Consider the following 20037-nt stretch of genomic DNA (forward strand, 5'->3'; position numbering starts at 1 on the left):
AGTCTTACTCTTATGCCTACAGAACAATAGAGTAAAAAGGGAGGGGAAAAAGTCCTCTGAAATCAATATGTTAAAAAATGAATTAATCTTTAGAGAAATGCTTTGGTCATAATTTCTGAGACCTGATTTTTAAAGTAGATAGATTTCTTTACCTTTAAAAGAAAGCAACTGAAAGATTCAGAAGGATTTCTGAAACTCTATCCTAAAAGTATATTTATTTGAATAAACACTGTCATCATATGAATCTCGCAGCAAAAGGCAGAGTACTGAAATTTCCACCTGAGGATTTCTTTAGTTTTTCCCTGGTAGCTCAGCTGTTAAACAATCCACCTTCAGTGCAGGAGACCCCAGTTCAATTCCTGCATTGGGAAGATCCACTGGAGATGGGATAGGCCACCCACTCCAGTATTCTTGGGCTTCCCTTGCGGCTCAGCTGGAAAAGAATCTGCCTGCAATGCAGGAGACCTGGGTTTGATCCCTGGGTTGGGAAGATCCCCTGGAGAAGGGAAAGGCTACCCACTCCAGTATTGGGAAAGGGTACCCACTCCAGTATTCTGGCCTGGAGAATTCCATGGATTGTATAGTCCATGGGGTTGCAAAGAGTTGGACACGACTGAGTGACTTTCACTTTCATGAAATGCCTTTTTTATAAGCATATTTTTTTTTTTCTTTCTGACCTTAGTCTTTCCTTTGGGGACATAATAAATTCCAGAAGCTCGTAAAAGAAAATAGCGCCTTTTCCAGGATTTCTTCCCATCTTCTTTCAAATACAGAGCTCCCTCGAGTTCTGGCACAATGACGGATGTTCCACAGAAACTCTCCTGAAATTGAGATTCCAATGATATAAAACCCATCAGAGATAAACATACATTTTGTTCACATTGAAATAAACTGTGGCAAGCTAGCCTGCAAGCTAAAAATCATTTTGTCTACAGCTCTAATTGAATGCATATATTGACACTGCATACTATTTGCCAAAAGACAGGAAGAACATGGTGACTGAATTTCAGCTCCAGAGTTCGACTTCTAGGCTCCTTGACCACTTAGCTCTGTGATTCCGAGCAAGTGACTCAACCTCAGTGCCTTTACTTGCAAAATAAGAGTGCTGACAGCCCCAACTTCATAAGGAAGGTAGTGAGTACAATCTTGGTACATATTGTGGAAGTATTACATAAAATCTATTTCTGATACTGTAGGTAGATAAATATATAACTTATTCCTTTACCTGTAAGTGGAAAAGTTATGATTTCACTGCTAGTAAATAGAAAATTTTTTATCATTAATTCTGTACATAAAATATGTATAAATTAGTATTTTATTTTTGGCATACTTTTAAATGGAGATACAGCTGACATAGAAAATTGCATTAGATTTAGGTATATGACATAATGATTTGATGTATGTATATATTGCAAAATGATCACCATCATAAGTGCAGTTAACATCTATCACCCCACATAGTTATACAGTTTTTTCCTCATGATGAGCCATCAGTGAACTGGCTCTGGGTGGGAATGTGGGCCCAGGTGTCACCAGGTCTTCTGACTTTTCAAGAGAAGCCACAAATCTCCTAATTCAAAAGGTCATCATGTTGTTGGGGCAACAAAAATCTGGGGCTCCCATGCCCGTTTGTGACCTGTGGCCTGGCAGGTATTTGCATTATAGGCGGGGACCAGGGCCTCAATTTTTAGCAAAGTTGCAATGTGAAAAGTCATTCTGAAGTTTCAAAAGAATCAAATGAACTTCAGCAATACAGCCTTGAGTGATACTCAGACATGTGCCCCATACTTTACACATGGTGCTTCCACTCTCTTGCTAAATCTTTGTAATAATGCAATACGATACAGGAAACCAACGTTCTTGAACTCGCCCAATAACACATGAATCTCAACAGGCAGAACCAAACTTGGATCAGATCTCCAACTGCCATCTCAACTTTCCACCACACCTGCCTGCTGGAGGGGCACCGGAGAATTCACTGCAAAGAAGCCACGCCTGACTTCTGTTAAGAGCATGTAAGCAATGACATCTATGGAATGTTAGAGACGAGTTTCATGTGGATTATTGTCTTTTAGTCAAGACTTACCAATCCAACTTCATGAAGAGTAAACTATATTGTCTAAAACAATACTTTTGAACAACCAACTCCAAGAACCAGTTTAATGATCTAAATAGCTATAATTTAGTAATAATTTGATCTTAAAACCCCAAGTTAAAATGTCAGTGTGTCTCTCAATCGTCCATTATTCTAAGAAGCAAATAGTTTAAAAAGATACAGCTAATATTCCTCTCTTTTCTACTGCTCTGCAAAATTAATCTTACCTCAAGCAAGGATTCCTTGTTCTTCGCATTCATTTTCTCATTTGTTTCCTTGTTTTCTTTTTTTCCTTTGTTATCCAGGTAAAAATTCTAAATAAAATAGTAAAAGATAGGATCAGTAAGGGTTCATCACCATGGTAGCCACTGCACAGAACCCACAGTCTTGCTGGAGAGGGACACATACGTGGAGGAGGTAAGCTGAGGACCACAGTATATGGTCTCTGTCGACCAAGTGCTTACTGAGGGGCTTACCAAGTGCTGAGCACTGCCCCACTGGCCAGAAGTAACACCTACCCTTCCCTGCACGGTGTATAATCAATGAGGAAACAAGCACAAGAGAGAAAACACTAGCAAAGGATACAACTGTCATTTAATTTAACCATGGTCTAGAATTCCATGTCAAATGCTGGAAGCCTGGAGACCCCAGGGCCCTTGGAAAAGCCCAGAACTGGAGGATAGTGGAGCATCCCAGATCCCAGGTCCTTGGTCACCATGTAGGGTCCCTGAGGACTAGAGACTCTGGCTTCTCCAGAGAAGTGTGAAATCTGGACTTTTATCAGTGTGGGCAACCAATTTTAATTTTTAAAAACTGCATGAGTCAGTCAAAACACAGACTTTGCTACTTGGCAACTTGCAGAGACAGAGAGAAGCAGAAAGGACATCTCTGGAAAGAGAACCAGCTTAGCAAATGCAAGGAAGACCACCATTTAGAAGCACTCACGATTTGGGGGAAGCACCTACTATATGGCATATCTTCAGTCAGGTGCTTCGCAAACACCACCTCCAATCCTAATGACAAAGCTGCGAGGTAAGTGACAGTCCCCTCCACTTTACAGGTTCGGACACTGAAGCTCAGCCAGGTTAAACAGCTAGGGCACTGCAGTGCGAATGAACACCAGAGCTAAATGTATCTTATGTGTGGGCTCTTACCACCACAGTTACCCCTGAAACTGAAGGTCAGTGCAGTTCAAGGGCAGAGAGACCAAACCTACTCTAATTCCAGCAGCTCCTGACTCAGGGAGGAGGCAGGGTCCTCGCCTTTCCCATGATTATCCCTTTGGAACATCTGCTTGTGGACTATGTCAGGCGGAACCATTACCATAGTTAAAGCATTTAAGGACTTCTAGGTGGAAACAACGGAGAAGGCAATGGCACCCCACTCCAGTCCTCTTGTCTGGAAAAGCCCATGGGGGGGTGAGCCTGATGGGCTGCAGTCCATGGGGTCGTGAAGAGTTGGATACAACTGAGCGACTTCCCTTTCACTTTTCACTTTCATGCACTGGAGAAGGAAATGGCAACCCACTCCAGTGTTCTTGCCTGGAGAATCCCAGGGACGGGGGAGCCTGGTGGGCTGCAGTCCATGGGGTCGCACAGAGTCGGACACGACTGAAGCGACTTAGCAGCAGCAGCAACAGCAGGTGGAAACAGTTTATAAAATAATGCCTGAAAAAAAATGTATTAAAACTACAGCATATAACCCTGGAGGGTAGTAACTAAGTTAAGGAGCCTCCTGAGTCTAGATACAAATGTTTATTTACATGATGAGAGTGCTTCCCCAAGTGTGACCCCCAGACCACCCCAGTGCTCTGTTAAATTCATGTTCCCGGGGCCCCCAACCTACTGAAGTGGACTCTCAGGGGACCTGAGAATCTGCATTCCAGCACACTTCCTGGATGATTTCTACTTACATTGAAGTTTGAAAATAAAGAGGAGGCAAACTGCAAAGCAAACTTTGCAGAATTAGGAGATCTCCTAGAAATACAATGTACCACGATGACAAACTGTTACCAGAGGAAATAAGCCAGGTACAACTCCTTCCATAAATCTTACTGAATTATCTTTCTGTGTTGTTCAGTCACTCAGTCATTTTCGACTGTTTGTGATCCCATGAATTGCAGCATACCAGGCTTCCCTGTCCTTCACTATCTCCCCAAGTTTGCTCAAACTCATGTCCATCGAGTCGGTGATGCCATCCAACCATCTCACTCCTCTGTCGCCCCCTTCTCCTCCTGCCCTCAATCTTGCCCAGCATCAGGATCTTTTCCAATCAGTAGGCTCTTCTCATCAGGTGGCCAAAGTATTGGAGCTTCAGCTTCAGCATCAGTCCTTCCAGGCAATGTTCAAGGTTGATATCCTTGAATTATCTTTTAATGCATTTTTAAAGACAAATTTTTATGTATTATTTCAAAGGATAGCATATTGTGAATTAGTGTGGTTATTCTATCAGTTCAGTTCAGTTCAGTTCAGTCGCTCAGTCATGTCCGATTCTTTGAGACCCCACGAATCGCAGCACACCAGGCCTCCCTGTCCGTCACCAACTCCCGGAGTTCACTCAGACCCACGTCCATCGAGTCAGTGATGCCATCCAGCCATCTCATCCTCTGTCGTCCCCTTCTTCTCCTGCCCTCAATCCCTCCCAGCATCAGAGTCTTTTCCAATGAGTCAACTCTTCGCATGAGGTGGCCAAAGTACTGGTTATTCTATAGGGTTTGGAAATTATTCTAATTTTATGTATTTGGCTTGCAGACTGTGATTAATGTAATATGGAGCATATACCACCTGCCCTAACTCTATACTAAGACTTTACAGGTACACTTTTCATTTCATCCTCACAGCAACCCCACAATGTAGGTGTGACTGCTATTTCACAGATAAGGAAACAGATAAGTGACTGCCCAAGAACAATTAGTGCCAGAGCTTTGAATTTGTCATGATCTTTCTCAGTATTAAACTGCTCTCAACACCACAGGAAAGAATCCAGTGTGGCAGAGTGGATGGACTTACCACCACTGAACTGCACACCAAAAAGTGACTAAAATGGTAAACCCCGTGTTATGTGTATGTCACCAAAATTAAAAAAAACGTGATAACTTAGCCCTGACAATGAATACAGAGTGTGGTGCTAGCAAGGACACTTGCTTTAGGGCCCTGGAAAAATGTGATCATGTATGCATTGAAAGAAGGGAGAGGAACAAGAGGAAGACTGCAGAGCGTGTGTGGGTCGTCATCATTTGAGAAAAGGAGAGCATGTTTCGCCCTCTGCAGGACAGACAGGGAAAGAGCCTTTCTAAACTATAGTAAGTGTTAGTAGCTCAGTCGTGCCCGACTCTTTGCGACCCCATGGGCTGCAGCCCACCAGGCTCCTCTGTCCATGAGATTTTCCAGGCAAGGATACTGGAGTGGATTACCATTTCCTTTTCCATTATGAACTACGAAGGGTCTCATTTTATTAGGGTATTGTGAAGCCATAATCTTTTCTGAGACCCCTCTCACTTTTTCAGCTTCTGAATACCTTTTCCCCTTCCAGGTGGTAGTACTATACTATGCTTTGGCTTTAATGAAATTCCAAGCTGGAGATCATGCAGGGCAATCCTTACAAGGACTGACTGCTCTTGGGTGAGAATTTGGGGGGCTCTGTAGCAAGTGGCAGAACTTAATAGTTAATCCATTATCTGTTAGGGACAATCTGAGCTGAAAAATGAACTTTAAAATGGGAAATGAGACTTTCAGCTGCAGTCCGCCCCTCTTTCTCACAGCTTCTGAAAATGCAGGCTTTGAGAGCAGCAGGATAGGAAAGAAACGGCAAATCCATTGTTTAAAATCACCTTGTTGGGATAATGAATAAATCAAGCAAACACTTACCAATCCATGAGTAAATATTTGTACTTTTCACATGTAAAATATCCCTGTTTTAAGAATCATTTTATCACACTGAGAAGATAAATGTAAGTAGATGGCTATATATCTATAGATGGGGGAGCTGTATAAGACTGCACAAATTAAAAATGAGCCAAGTTCTGTAGGTTTGCAGAGAGGAGGAAATTACTGTGGGCTGAGATGATCAAGGAAGACTTCACAGAGGAGGTGTAAGTTGTAACTTGAAAGATGTTTATATTCAGATAGAGGAAAAGAAAGAAATAGAGCATTCAGGGCAGGAGGAACAGCGTGGACAAAGGCCCAGAGGTGGTTAAACACTGGGGCTCTTTGAAGCAAACTAAATGTCCATGGACAGATGAACAGATAAAGAAGATGTGGTATATACATACAATGGAATACCACTAAGCCATAAAAGAATGAAATAATGCCATTTGCAGCAACATGGATGGACCCAGAGATGATCATATTACATAAATCAGACGAGAAAGAAATATCATGTATTATTTATATGTGGAATCTAAAATAATGATACAAGTGAACTTATCTACAAAACAGAAATATTAACAGATTCACGGACACAGAAAACCAGTTTATGGTTACCAAGGGGAGAGTGGGGGCAAGGGGAGAGAGAAAGTCGTAGCCTGGGATTAACATACACACACTGCTATATATAAAAGAGGAGAACAACAAGGACCTACTGTATAGCTCGGTAATGCTACGCAGTATCTTGTATTACCTGTAATGGAAAATTATCTGAAAAAGAATATATATGTGTGTGTGTGTGTATGACCAAATCACTTTCCTGTACACTTGAATCTAACACAATGTTATAAATTAACAAAATTTAAAAAAATTAAAAAAATTTAACAAAATTTTAAAAATTATACTGGGTTATCTTTGGGGCACTGCTGAACAACCAGCCTGGCTAGAACTGGGGCGCAGCTGATGCAGCCCAGCCCATCACCCCAAGCTCTCTTCCATCCTGTGTCAGAATTCAGTGATGCCTGTCACCTGGCGACTGTGCAGTGCCCACCCCCCGGGATGGCTGGAGCGCACATCCTGGCCACCTTATGCTTGCTTTGGCCACGTGACTTGCGTGGGCCAGCAGAATGTGGGTGGGAGAACAGGATGTGGGTCCATGGGAGCAGAGGGCCTGAGAGTTGGCAGGGTGTTTTTCCACGGCTTCTCCAGCACGCTTGCCCTTCACCAGGAGGAGAGTGTTTCACAGGTGGCTGCTGGTCTAAGGACAGTAAGAGGCATGTGGAACTCTCGTGATCTGACTCACACTGTAGAGCCAGGGACAGAGGACCTGCTGACCTGCAGGCCCTGGAGAGAGGAGATACCTGCTGCTAGAAGCCACTGGGACCCTCAGGTTGTGTTCACAACCCTGACTGATACACACGCCCATGATGGCTGGGCAGGGGCTCTGGGCACTGAAGTCGAGAGAAGACTTTGTTTTAAAGGAGAAGCCCCTCCCAGGGACTTCCCTGGTGCTCGAGAAGTTAAGATTCCACCCTTCCAAAGCAGGAGGCCCGGGTTTGATCCCTGGTCAGGGATAGTGCATATGCTGCAACTGAAAGCCTGCATGCCACAACTAAAGATCTTGCTGCAACTAAGATCCTTAGTGCTGCAACTAAGGCCCAGGGTAGCCAAATAAGTAAAATCAATCAATAAAAAATAAAATAAAAGCCCCTTCTATAAGTTGTAAATGTGATGCCTGTATGACTCTCCTTCCAGCTGGGCCTGGTCCCAGATGGTCAGAGATGAACCTTGGCAGGAGAGAAAGGCTGGAAAGGAGGGGAGAGACCATGAGGTCATTTTCCCCCATGGCGGTTGGTGCCCTTCTGCACCCAGGGGGAAGCATGCCATTCTGGTTCCGTCTCTGCTTCTTACTTATGCAACTAAATAAACCACCACCACTACCAAATTTCGGTTAAGAAACAGAACAATGGAACGAAAATTGCCTGAAGTATCAATAGTGATGATCACTGAACTGTGGGAATACTTAAATTTCCTTTCTTCTACTTTTCAGTTTTTTTCCAATAAATTGATATTAATTTTGAAGTCAGAAACATAAAAGATGTTTATAAAAAGAAATGAACAGCAATACAGCAAGCAGGTGGCCTTAATTTGTTTTCACAACACATTCTCTGAAAAAGACATTCTTCGGGGCTCCTGGCAAGAAGGTCGGCTAATGTTAATACCAAGGTGGGTCACCCTCTCCAGACACAGACCCCAGGCCTCACACTTCTGATTTTTTTTTGGGCCCCACTGGTCTTCGCACAGTGGGGGCTACATGTAGGCACAGCTGGGAAAAGAAAACTCTTTGGGTTACAGCTGAGGTTCATGTGTTCATGTGAACACCTGGCATTTTTTTAGGAGGAGCAGACCACCCTGTGACCACAGTTAACTGGGAAGAGGCACTTTCCCAACGCCAACTGGCCTGAGAAACTGAGACAGACTCAGCTGCTTCATCAACAAAGTTGCTCTAATTAGGACAGTAAGGTTGTACTGCCCCAACCTACTTCACCCCAGAGAGGCAGGCCCACGTGGCACAAGGGGCCCCTGTCCTGACCCCTAAGCGTTGAGTTTGTATTTCTTTGAAAGGAATACATTTGTGATATTTTGTGAGATAATGAATAATGCGAAATTTTGTGAGGTATCTTGTGAGGACACAGCTGACATTACAGAATGAATATTTTATATGGTTTAACAATATACAAATTATCTTACCTGGGGGTTTTTAAATACAGCATACTTTTCCTCTTTCTCCAAAAATAACAGTTTATTTTCTGTGTCTCTTGTCCAGTCTGATAAGATTTCAACAACATTTTCATGGTCTTCAAAAAACCTTTCTGATGTAACAAGAGAAAGCATTTTTTCAGACCCAAGACAGCAGGGTTTCCAACAAAGAAATAAGTTGGTACTGAGCTAACACAATGCTTCATACTTCTCATTGGTTTTAGAAATTCCTAATTCTTACATTAGAGAAGGCAATGGCACCCCACTCCAGTACGTTTGCCTGGAAAATCCCATGGATGGAGGAGCCTGGTAGGCTGCAGTCCATGGGGTCACACAGAGTCAGACACAACTGAGCGACTTCACTTTCACTTTTCACTTTCATGCATTGGAGAAGGAAATGGCAACCCACTCCAGTGTTCTTGCCTGGAGAATCCCAGGGATGGGGGAGCCTGGTGGGCTGCCGTCTATGGGGTCGCACAGAGTTGGACACGACTGAAGTGACTTAGCAGCAGCAGCGATTCTTACATGATGTCATACTGTAACATCTCTGTTATGTCTATTCTTCAGTCTCAGGTCTTCAACTTATTTCCCATAAAAAAACATGGTAGATAAGCCTATAATATAGTGGTAGCGGTCAGCCATTGCTCCTTTTTTGTATTAGGGTTTTTTACTATTTTAAATAGCCCTCCACCCTGTCTGGAAGGAGGACAATTAGGCAGTAATTGGGTAAATAACTTTGAATCAAATTGTGAGATAACTGCTGCTGCTGCTGCTGCTAAGTCACTTCAGTCGTGTCTGACTCTGTGCGACCCCATAGACGGCAGCCTATCAGGCTCCCCCGTCCCTGGGATTCTCCAGGCAAGAACACTGGAGTGGGTTGCCATTTCCTTCTCCAATGCATGAAAGTGAAAAGTGAAAGTGAAGTCGTGTCCAACTCTTCGCAACCCCATGGACTGCAGTCTACCAGGCTCCGCCGCCCATGGGATTTTCCAGGCAAGAGTACTGGAGTGGGGTGCCATTGCCTTCTCTGGTGAGATAACTAATAAGCACTTATACAAAGGTCCTCAACCTTTCTGGCATCAGGGACCAGTTTCATGGAAGACAATTTTTCCACCCATCGGAGATGGAGGATGGTTTCAGGATGATTCAAGGGTATTACATTTATTGTGCACTTTATTTCTATTATTATTAATACATTAGCTCCACCTCAGATCATCATCAATTAGATCCTAGAGGTTGGGGGCCCCACAAAACATTGCTCCCTAAACACATATAAAATACATATAAAACACAATGTATTATACAAATATCGAAACCAACCCTAAACCTTCCTTCCTGTCTTTTCTCTATCTGACTCTGAGAACTGAAGAAAACTTGGAGGATTATTTCCTTGTAGATCATTTCCTCCAGTAAGACATATCTCCAAAGCTTCTAAAACAGGCAACCCTGTATCCCAACAATTCTGTATCCCAGCTCTTCCATATCCCAACTCTCCCGGGAGACAACTGTTCTGTGAGTGGATTAAGAATGAGAAGTAACAGAATCTTTCTTGAACTGCTTTTTTAGTTCATCAAATTCTATCAACTGTCCTTTGCTCTTTGGGGCTGAGCCTCTTCCACTAGACAAAGTATCAGATACTACGTGAGTGAGCCGTGGAGGAAGAAAAGTGGACAGGGACATGAGGCCTCGGGGCAGAGTTACCCAAGAGCAGGGGTCACCAGCTCCTGGGCCACAGGCTGGTACTGGTCCATGGCCTGTTAGGAACCCACCTGAGCAGCAGGTGAGCGGCGGGCGAGTGCATGAAGTGGCTTCATCTGCATTTACAGCTGCTCCCCATTGCTCGTACTGCTGCCAGAGACCTAACTGCTCCTGTTCAGTGAACTCAGTAAATGTAACACGTTTGAAATATCCCAATACTATCCCGACCAGGTCTATGGGAAAACTGACTTGCATGAAACTGGCCCCTGGCATCAAAAAGGTGGGGGATGACTGCCTTAGAGTTTAAAGAAGCAAACTTTAAAGAGACATTGGCTGATCAGCACCCAGGCCCATCAGCTCAGCTGGCTAAACAGTAAGAAGCATCATCTTGTCACTCACTTTCCTTTTGGATCTGCTAGAGAAGTAGCTGCAATAATGCACACCCTCCCCCGGGTCTGGCCACCTGCTTCCATCTGAGTCTCTTCACCACACATCAAGCAAGAGACAAGCACTGAATCCAAAATAAGGAAAGTGATGGGTGGGGTGGTCTTCACAGCCTTGAACAAAACTCTTCTTCATAATTAGATCAAAACCCATAATATAATAAAGCAAACCACAGGTTTCTGGAATACAGCCTGCCGTTAGGACTGGGACTTACCGATTTGCAGCTCTGGATATATTTCATAAAGACACCAATCCACGTTACAGTCACAGTGGGTTTTCTCAAAAAGGTTGTCGAGAACATCTCGGGCTAACTGCCGCTCATCCACCATCAGTGACTTCGAGCTGTTATCATTCATAAGTATCTTGACAACAAGCTGAGGATAAAGCCACAGGACAGCTAGTAAATTCCAGCAACTGGAGAAGGCCACTGAGAAAGGTTCAGGTTTCCACTTCTATTGCTTCTGCATATTTAGGTAAGAAGGTATCCCACAGACTCATTCATGTGCCAGGAATACAGACAGGTGCTGGAGAAACCAATTCACAAAACCAGAAATAATACACAATAAGCGAAGTCCTTGCCCAGTCCTCAGAGACTCTCCATTCTGATGAGGGAGATCTGGGCTCTGTGACCCCGTGGACTGTAGCCCACCAGGCTCCTCTGTCCATGGAATTCTTCAGGCAAAAATACTGGGGTGGGTTGCCATGCCCTTCTCCAGGGAATCTTCCTGATCCAAGGACTGAACCTGGGTCTCCTGCATTGCAGGCAGATTCTTTACTGTCTGAGCCACCAGGGAAGCCCACCAAAATCACTGGTCCTCCCTGATTCAGAGTCTATCTCTGCCACCTGGGATTGTCCTTCCCTTTCCAGACCATCCCCATCCAACCTACAGCCTGCAGTGCTTGAAGCTACTCCACACACCACCAGCAGAGCATTCCTGAAGCAACATCGTCACCCAGAACCCCCAGACACTCTTGCTTAAATTTCTGTTCTAGCTTGAAAAGAGAAGTGTGGGATAGAGACAAGTTCTGCCTATTGTTTGTCTAAGGTTGGTCCCGGTTAGTCGTATAGGAAGTGCATCTTTATTTAAAAAGTATTGGGACTTTGCTGCTGGGCCAGTGGCTGGGTCTCCACGCTTCCAATGCAGGGGGCACAGGTTTGATCCCTGGATGGGGAACCAGATCCCATGTGCCACAACAGGAGTTCTCATGCCACAGCTAAAGATGCCCCCATGCCTCAGCAAAGACTGAAGATCCTGTGTGCGGCAACCAACATCCGGTGCAGCCAAACAAATAAACACATTTTAAAAATAAATAAATAAAAAGTATTTCGAAGGGATGGAAAGAGAAGTCATACAACTGGCAACATTTCTTCCTCCCCTAAAGTTTGGGCCACATTCTGAGCAGCAGGTAAACTGCCTCGCTGGACCCACGCAGTCGGATCCTGAAGACACTGTGCAGTGAATGGTGACAGGCACACAGTGCCTGCGGACTGCTGTGCAGAGTTACTGAGAGCAACCAAGGGTGTGGGTGGTGATAAGAATCTGGGTGAGGAGCAGCAAAGACCACATGAAGAAGCACACCTAGTATCTCCCCTTCCCCCACTTGCACTCCTGAGACTCAAATGCAAACACTGGGGCAGTTAAGTGCGTTTCCTCCTCCTGAGGCTTTTTGAATCAGGCTTTTATTCCAGGCTTGGCCAAAGAATACTTTTTTCCCTTTGAAACCTGTAGCCCAGGAACTTCTAGCTGGACACTTTGTTTCTGTTGTCTGTTCATCTTTTGATGTATTAAACACAACAGGCTCAAATAAATACCACAGTGTCACAGACATTCATCTGGGGATTTTCCTGACAGTTCAATGCTCAAGACTCCACCCTTCCACTGCAGGATACAGGGTTCAATCCCTGGTCGGGGAAGTAAGATCCCATATGCCACACCACATGGCCAAAAAACCCCACACAAAACATTCATCTGACCTGAGAAATCACGCTTGGAGGGGTGCCTGGAAAAACAGAAATTCCTCAAATATCAGAATGACCATGGCTTATTTTCCATAGAAGGCATACCCATTGCTCTCTGCTGAGGATTATTGCTATAAAGTAGCTACGGGTCCTAAGAAACCCTACCAATGTTAGGATTTAGAGGACAATGTTCCCGATGGGAAAATCAATAACTTTTGACCACATTTTTTCTCGCTTAGGAATTCTTGAAAAAACAAAACATAGCTTGGTGTTATCTTTTGTTTTTAAAGAGAGAAAAAAACCAAACCGCACACATAGTTTGACAATGATGCAGTGATGGAAAGGGCTTGGTTTTTTCTTTTGGCAGAAACTGCAAACTAAATTTAACGCACATGTAGTTACAAATGTCCACAATCATGAAACTTAGGGAAAAAACCAAGAGAAGGCAGGTGACGTTTAGTGAAAAGAAACCATGTTGACTCTTCTTCAGCCCTCTTCCCATTTCCAAGCTGAAGGGTAGTTCTGTATCAGCACATGACACCCTAAAGCACGGTTACGTGATGTAGCAAGCTGAGTACTTCTCACATCTATCAGTTTAGTTCAGTCGCTCAGTCATGTCCGACTCCTTGCGACCCCATTTCACATCAATACCATATCATATAGGGCAAATTGATTCCAGAATGAAAAGACTTCCCCTTTCTGACCCATTGTAGTAAAGACCATGGGATTTTCCAGGGAAGAATACTGGAGTGGGCTGCCATTCTCTCCTCCAGGGGATCTTTCTCACCCAGGGATCAAACCGACACCTCTGGCTTCTCCTGCATTGGTAGGCAGACTCTTAACCACAAAGAAACAAATACAGTCAATGAGTGAGTCTGATACTCTTTCCAGTTCTAAAAACGTTGCACCACAAACTACGTATATCATTCCTGATCCAAAAAGATGACAACACCCAGCAGAATATTTGAGGACAGAGTACTTCAGGTCAACTTGATTTCCAGCCTTTATAAAACATGCTGTAGATTATGTGTTAGTATACCTTACTAACTTTATTAACAGATGAGTATGACTCAGTTATTTTTTTTTAATTATCTGTGCCACACAGCCTTTTCTTTTTAGAAATAAGTCTCGAGTACCTCAAGTGAGAAAAAAATAAACACCTTGGCTTCTTAATTTTCTTTTCTCTCCCCCCGATCAGAGCGGCTTCTGTTTCACGTACACTTTGTTGACTAGAGGCAGGTGCTGCTTTTCGCTGCCGCTACAATTCACCTCAACTGAATTATGGCAACTTTCTCTAGCTTCTGGTCTCCAGCAGGAAATACTGCTCGCTCGTCCCTGTCCTCTTCATCTCCGGTTAAGCACACGAAGGAGCCGGTTTTAGAAACACGACAGGCCATCCACGGGACAAGACTATGGACCAGCGGCCGGAGGTGCAGGCGGGCAGGAGGCCATTGTGTTAGGAGCTGGTAGAACCTTTCTTTGGGTCGCTTCTACTTCTCCGCAATGGGTGGCAACATCACGAGGAAGAGGAGGGAGGTATTGGAGGTTTTCAGGGAGAGGACAAGGTGGAAGCAGTTCTCTAGGTTCGTGAGACAGAGACTGGAGTGGCAAGCTCTGGCAGCACTGAGAGCCCGGGCTGAGCAGAAGGGAAGCTGGATTTAACCAGGGATTCACAGAGGCATCAGCTCAGTAACCGACCACAGAATGTAATTACACATAGAGAACAGGAAGGGAAATAGTAAGAAGGTGCATGCATGCTTGAAATGGAAGGAACCAGGCTGATCTGGAAACATTCTCACAGATGAACCTTGACTGTCTGGATCCCGGGGTAATGAAGGAATATTTATTAAATGTCAATCAGCATGTGTTGAACTCCTTCATTCAAAGAACCATGAGAGAGGCTGCAGGAACATAAAATCGAACACCCTCTATGAAAAGAATAATTCACCCAACTGTAATTAAAAAGCTCTTAATGAGTCTCAGTCATAGCATATGCCTCAGGGGTCGAGGTGAGACTTTATCTTTCTCTTAATTTACCAAATTAACTATTATTAACACTTTATTATTAGGCAGATGCTTTTACTGAGGTTAAATATGTGTGTTTCTGATACAATACAGTAAATGCGTCTCTGGAAAAAGCTACAGAAAATGCACAATAAATTACACGCTTATTGGGACCACAGGGTTGGGGCAGGTCACTCAAAACCTATGCAACTTTGAACGCACAGCACCAGCCAGAATAACATTTGGAACTTCAGGGGAGAACTCAGACACCCAGGGCAGTCTAGGGGCTGCCCCAGGGGGTATATGACATGCACAAAAGCAACTGTGGGAATGAGGTGATGCCAGTGGAAGCTGAACTCTAACCAAATTGAGATGGGCCCAGAAGAGGATGCCACCTGCTATTACCCAAGAGTGAGCAGAACCCAGAGGGCATCCTCAGGGGAGGGAGCCCTGGGGGTAGAAACCTGGAAACATCCACATTGACACTAACATAGGTTCCCTATTTATCAATCACAAATGAGCAATTGATGTCATGGAAAGAATAATTTATCTTTGTCCTTAAGCTAAAAAAAATACAACTCATTGGAAAGTACCACTTGAATGTAAAACTTTTTTACCCTTAAGCATATGAAGAAGTTGTTAATTTGACTGCCCCGTGTAAAAGTGATTCGTAGTTTACCTTCTTGACCTTGGCCTCCTTCAGTTTTTCCAATGCCAGTTTTATTTTATCAGCCTTGGCTTGAGCTTCTTCTTCTTCCTGTAAAATGTTATGACGTCAACACAGTCCATTAATCATACAAGCGAGTAAGTATTCCCAACATCGCCAGTGTCTTAGTCACTTTCTGTTGATAAAAGCCTGTATTGGTACTTGCCTGGCTGTCCAGTGGTTAAGACTCATCATGTTGTGTAACTTAAACTTGTATAGTCGTGCTTGTGCTCAGCTGCTAAGTTGTGTCTGACTCTTTGTGATCCCAAGGACTGTAGCCCACCAGGCTCCTCTGTCTGTGGGATTTCCCAGGCAAGAATACTGGAGTGGGTTGCCATGTCCTTCAGGGAATATTCCCAGCCCAGGGATCGAACCTGCATCTCCTATACTGGCAGCTGGATTCTTTACCACTGAGCCACCAGGGAAGTCTTTTGTTATTGCATATGTGCATGCTAAGTCTCTTCAGTCATGTCCAACTCTTTGCGATGCTATGGACGTAGCCCACCAGGCTCCACTGTCCGTGGGATTCTCCAGGCAAGAATAATGGAGTGGGTTGCCATGCCCTCCTCCAGGGGATCTTCCTAACCCAGGGATGGAACCCATGTCTCCTGTGGCTCCTGACTTGCAGGCAGATTCTTTACTGCCGAGCCACTGGGGAAGCCCTATGTTACTGTATCTTGCTGTAAATAATATAAATGTACAAAATTCTCTCTGAAAAGTTTTTTGGACTCAACCAGGCCCTTTGAAACTTCTCTAATATTATACATCAATTATATCTCAATAAACTGGAGGGAAAAAAAAGCCCCTGATCTAAATGGATCACCAATTTTCAAATAATTTTTATACAAGAATCACACAATACAGCAATGAGTAGTATTTGATATTTGTTTATATTTCATATTTATTCATCCAAAAGATATTGTAGGGATTTTCAGGGTTACTAGTGTTGTATTTATAAGTACTGATCAGCATACAGTACAATAAATGTGAGAGCCACAGGAAATAGAGCTAGGTTATTTCTCTGAAATATTTTAAAAGTGGCTTACCCTAGGCAAAATCCTTAAAGCACCCTTTTTGCGTTGATGAGGGACATAAACTGACATCCCAAATAATGACAATATGAACTTCCCAGAAATCTATTAATATCAAACACTTACCACCTGCTTGCCCATAACACCCCTTCCAACTTTGACCTTACAAGTGATATCTTTGCCAATGAACAAGGCTGTCAAATTCAGCAAAATTCCATTTAGTTCAATTTAGAAATATGTAAGGAATGCCTTCTATTCTTTATGTACTGGGCAAGGACCAGGGACACAGCAATGTGTAAATCATTTCCACAGCTCATACCAGGTTAATCATGTATGACCCCCAGAGGTGAGTATCATCAGGAAAAGCCACGTACAAATGTAGACTTTAGCCAAACTGTACTACTTCCTGAATATGGCCGTAGTAAGTTCCTTATACTCACCAACGTGTCCTTCATGGCCATTTTATGTCTGACTGCAGTGAACACATCTGGGATCCTTGTTTTTTGAATCTTAGAGCTCTGGGCATACACATTTATGAATGGAACTGTCACTTTGAAGAAAGTCAGAGATCATGGGTGGCAGAGGTCAAGAGTCCTGATCCCATGGACTTACCTGAGAGATGGGTCCTGGAGGGGGTGGTGGCAGAGGAAGGTCTAACATTGGATCAGCTGGTGGAGGTGGTAAGTCATCATCATATTGACTCGGTGCAGCAACATTTGCTCCGTAACCAAGAGAGGCTGTATCACTGAAACTTGGCACACACAGGGATGCTGAAGGAGGCTGCTTCTGAGGGGACTCTTTCTGGGCCTGGATTGTCCTCTGCTCAGCTTCACTTATGTCTGCTACCAGATCTGCCATGAGAGCATCTAAATCTTGGTCTTCCAGTGCATTTAAGGACTCTGATAGGGAAAATCACATTCATGAGCAAGATAATGATGTGTACCTGGAAAAACTAAATGAAAGTCATTGTAAAGAGTCAGTTTTTCTGTAAAGCAATTACCCTTCAATTAAAAAATAAATTAATTTTTAAAAAAAGATTAAATTTGAGTACAGGTTGCCAGGGACTGGGGTTGGGGAAATAGGATGAGGTTGGTGAAAGAATATGAACATTTATAAGGCAAATAAGGTCTGAGGATCTAAGTATACCACGATGACTCTAGTTGCTAACACTGTGTGATATAATTGAAATCTGCTGAAAGAGTAGAACTTAAACATTCTCACTAAAATAAGAAGTAAATATGTGAGGTGATGGATAGGTTAATTGTCTTGATAGGGCAAATCTTTTCACAATGTATATGCACAGCAAATCCTCACGTTGTACACTTTAGGTATCATACAGTTTTATTCATCAGTTAAACCTCAATAAAGCTAAAAATATCCTTTCCTTCCAAAAAAAAAAGAAAGGGAGGCAAATGCCTTCCCTACATTGAGCATCCTCACAGGCCACCTATAAAGTCAAATCTAAGTGCTGACTGGATGCCTATGGAGGAAATTCTTGTGCATTCTGGTGCAAGATCTCAGAGTTTTACAAAGTAGGGGAGGGGGGAGGCTGGAAATGAAGGGAAAATTCTCCCAGGTCTTTGGACAGCAGCAAACAGAGCAACACTAATGAATATACTTGGAAGAGAGTCGGTCTCCACCAACTGGGATTTATTTAATATGCCTTGAGATTTGGGGTGAGGATAGAGTTTCTGTGGGCACACCATCCAACTGTAGGAACTCTCACATCTCAAAAGAGCAACTAATGATAAACAGCAGGAAACAAAGCACAAAGGGCATTAAGGAGTGAAAAAAATGTTTTTGAAAAATTGGGATTAACTGGTGAAGACTTCATAGGACTGTGAGTTGGAAGTTAATTCTCTCTTTTTTTAAAGAATTTTCTCTTGTTGTTTTCAAGACTTTCTATACATTAATACTAGTAGTTAAGGATTGTTTTGTTTTTTTGACTGCACCACATGGTTTGTGGGATCCTGACCAGGGATCAAACCTGGGCCTACTGCATTGGGAGCACGGAGGAGTCTCAACCACTCCACCACAGGGAAGTCCTGGGAGTTAACTCTTAAAGGAAACAGCAGACCCGGATTTTCAGAGTGAGCGGGAGGGGGGATGGTTTCGCTGGAATTTCTTCCACGTGTGAGATTACTGTGGTGATCAGACATGGGATACTGAAAACTAATGAGACCACATGCACCCAGGGAGCCATGGCCATGAATCGAGCTGGGACCGCACTTGGCTGATCAGGCAGTCACCGGATGGTGAGTGTGATGAACACAGGGTGAGCAGGGTGGAAGCGACGATGAGGAAGACAAATCTAGCTGCTGTGTGCAACGTGAACGAGATTGAGGAAATGGGAATGGGGGAAATACAGCCTTCTCAGGAACAAAGGATCAGAAAGCATGGGGAAATCATTTATTGCCCAACATCATCAGCATGAACACCATGCAGCATATTATTACATTAATGCTAATGGTTTAACCCTGAATATTCACTGGAAGGACTGTTGCTGAAGCTCTGATACCTTGGCCACCTGATGCAAAGAGCTGAATCACTGGAAAAGACTCTGATGCTGGGAAAGACTGAAGGCAAAAGGAAAGGCGGGTGGAAAAGGATGAGATGGTTAGATCTCATGGACACCAACCCGATGGACATGAATTTGAGCCAACTCCAGGTGATAGTGGAAACTGAGGAGCCTGGCATGCTGCAGTCCATGGGGTCGCTGAGTTGGACATGACTTAGTCACTGAACAACAATGGCTCCATGTACAGCACCTGGACTGAAGGCTGGATCTCCTAACTATGTAACAAGGGTTTATTTCCTCCTAAGCCAGTGTTGTTTTGCATACAACTTCTTCATAAAATTAAGTGAAATCAATTTTTAAAATCTCAGAAAGAATATATGTAGAACTAAGGAAGTGTATTCCTAGTTTTCTAGTGCTGCGAATTACACTCTGACAGATTTTAGTCATTGCTATGATTTCAAATCACTCAAGAAAACAAATGATGGTGCTTACCATTTAAATCCTTAAACCCCACACTGTAGTTAAATTCAGCTCTCGGCGGTTTAGGATCTGGAGGAGGGAGAATGTCGACTCCTAAACTCTGTGAAAACAGAGCCCCAGCCCCAAAGTTATTCAGGATACTCACATTTTTGCAGGGCAAATTGTTCATTAAGTTAAGAATCGTCTACTGTTTACCCATGTTCTCTCTAAACATGTTCTCTAAAAACTGTATTATTTGCACATTTTAGGTGATTTTTTTCCCTACAGAAAACGATAAGTTAAAAATTATTCTAGAAAGTACACTTTGAAACAAAACAGATCAACTGAGACTGATGAGAATGAAGTTGTTTGCTTTTATAAACAACAGAAAAAACTTCTGGTAATGGTGCATTTGTGACACATACACTATATATATAATTCATTAAGACTTAAGTTATGACATCAAAGAAAGGAATATTTAGTCACTTGAAGAAAAGAA

General features: G+C 43.4%; 1 protein-coding gene across 4 annotated transcripts in view; it reads right to left on the reverse strand.

Moving 5' to 3' along the window:
- APBB1IP (amyloid beta precursor protein binding family B member 1 interacting protein) overlaps positions 1 to 20037 on the reverse strand; it is a 74668-nt gene that overhangs the window by 15608 nt on the left and 39023 nt on the right. For all 4 annotated transcript variants that reach the window (NM_001034593.2, XM_059892684.1, XM_015473992.3 and 1 more), the window contains 7 exons: positions 19572 to 19659; positions 17174 to 17460; positions 15504 to 15581; positions 11075 to 11234; positions 8710 to 8831; positions 2323 to 2409; positions 678 to 821 (listed from right to left, as the gene is read on the reverse strand). In NM_001034593.2, the coding sequence (NP_001029765.1) occupies positions 678 to 821; positions 2323 to 2409; positions 8710 to 8831; positions 11075 to 11234; positions 15504 to 15581; positions 17174 to 17460; positions 19572 to 19659 (966 nt within the window). The remainder of the gene's footprint in view (positions 1 to 677; positions 822 to 2322; positions 2410 to 8709; positions 8832 to 11074; positions 11235 to 15503; positions 15582 to 17173; positions 17461 to 19571; positions 19660 to 20037) is intronic.

Source organism: Bos taurus, chromosome 13, assembly GCF_002263795.3.
Source record: "Bos taurus isolate L1 Dominette 01449 registration number 42190680 breed Hereford chromosome 13, ARS-UCD2.0, whole genome shotgun sequence".
Lineage (NCBI taxonomy): Eukaryota > Metazoa > Chordata > Mammalia > Artiodactyla > Bovidae > Bos > Bos taurus.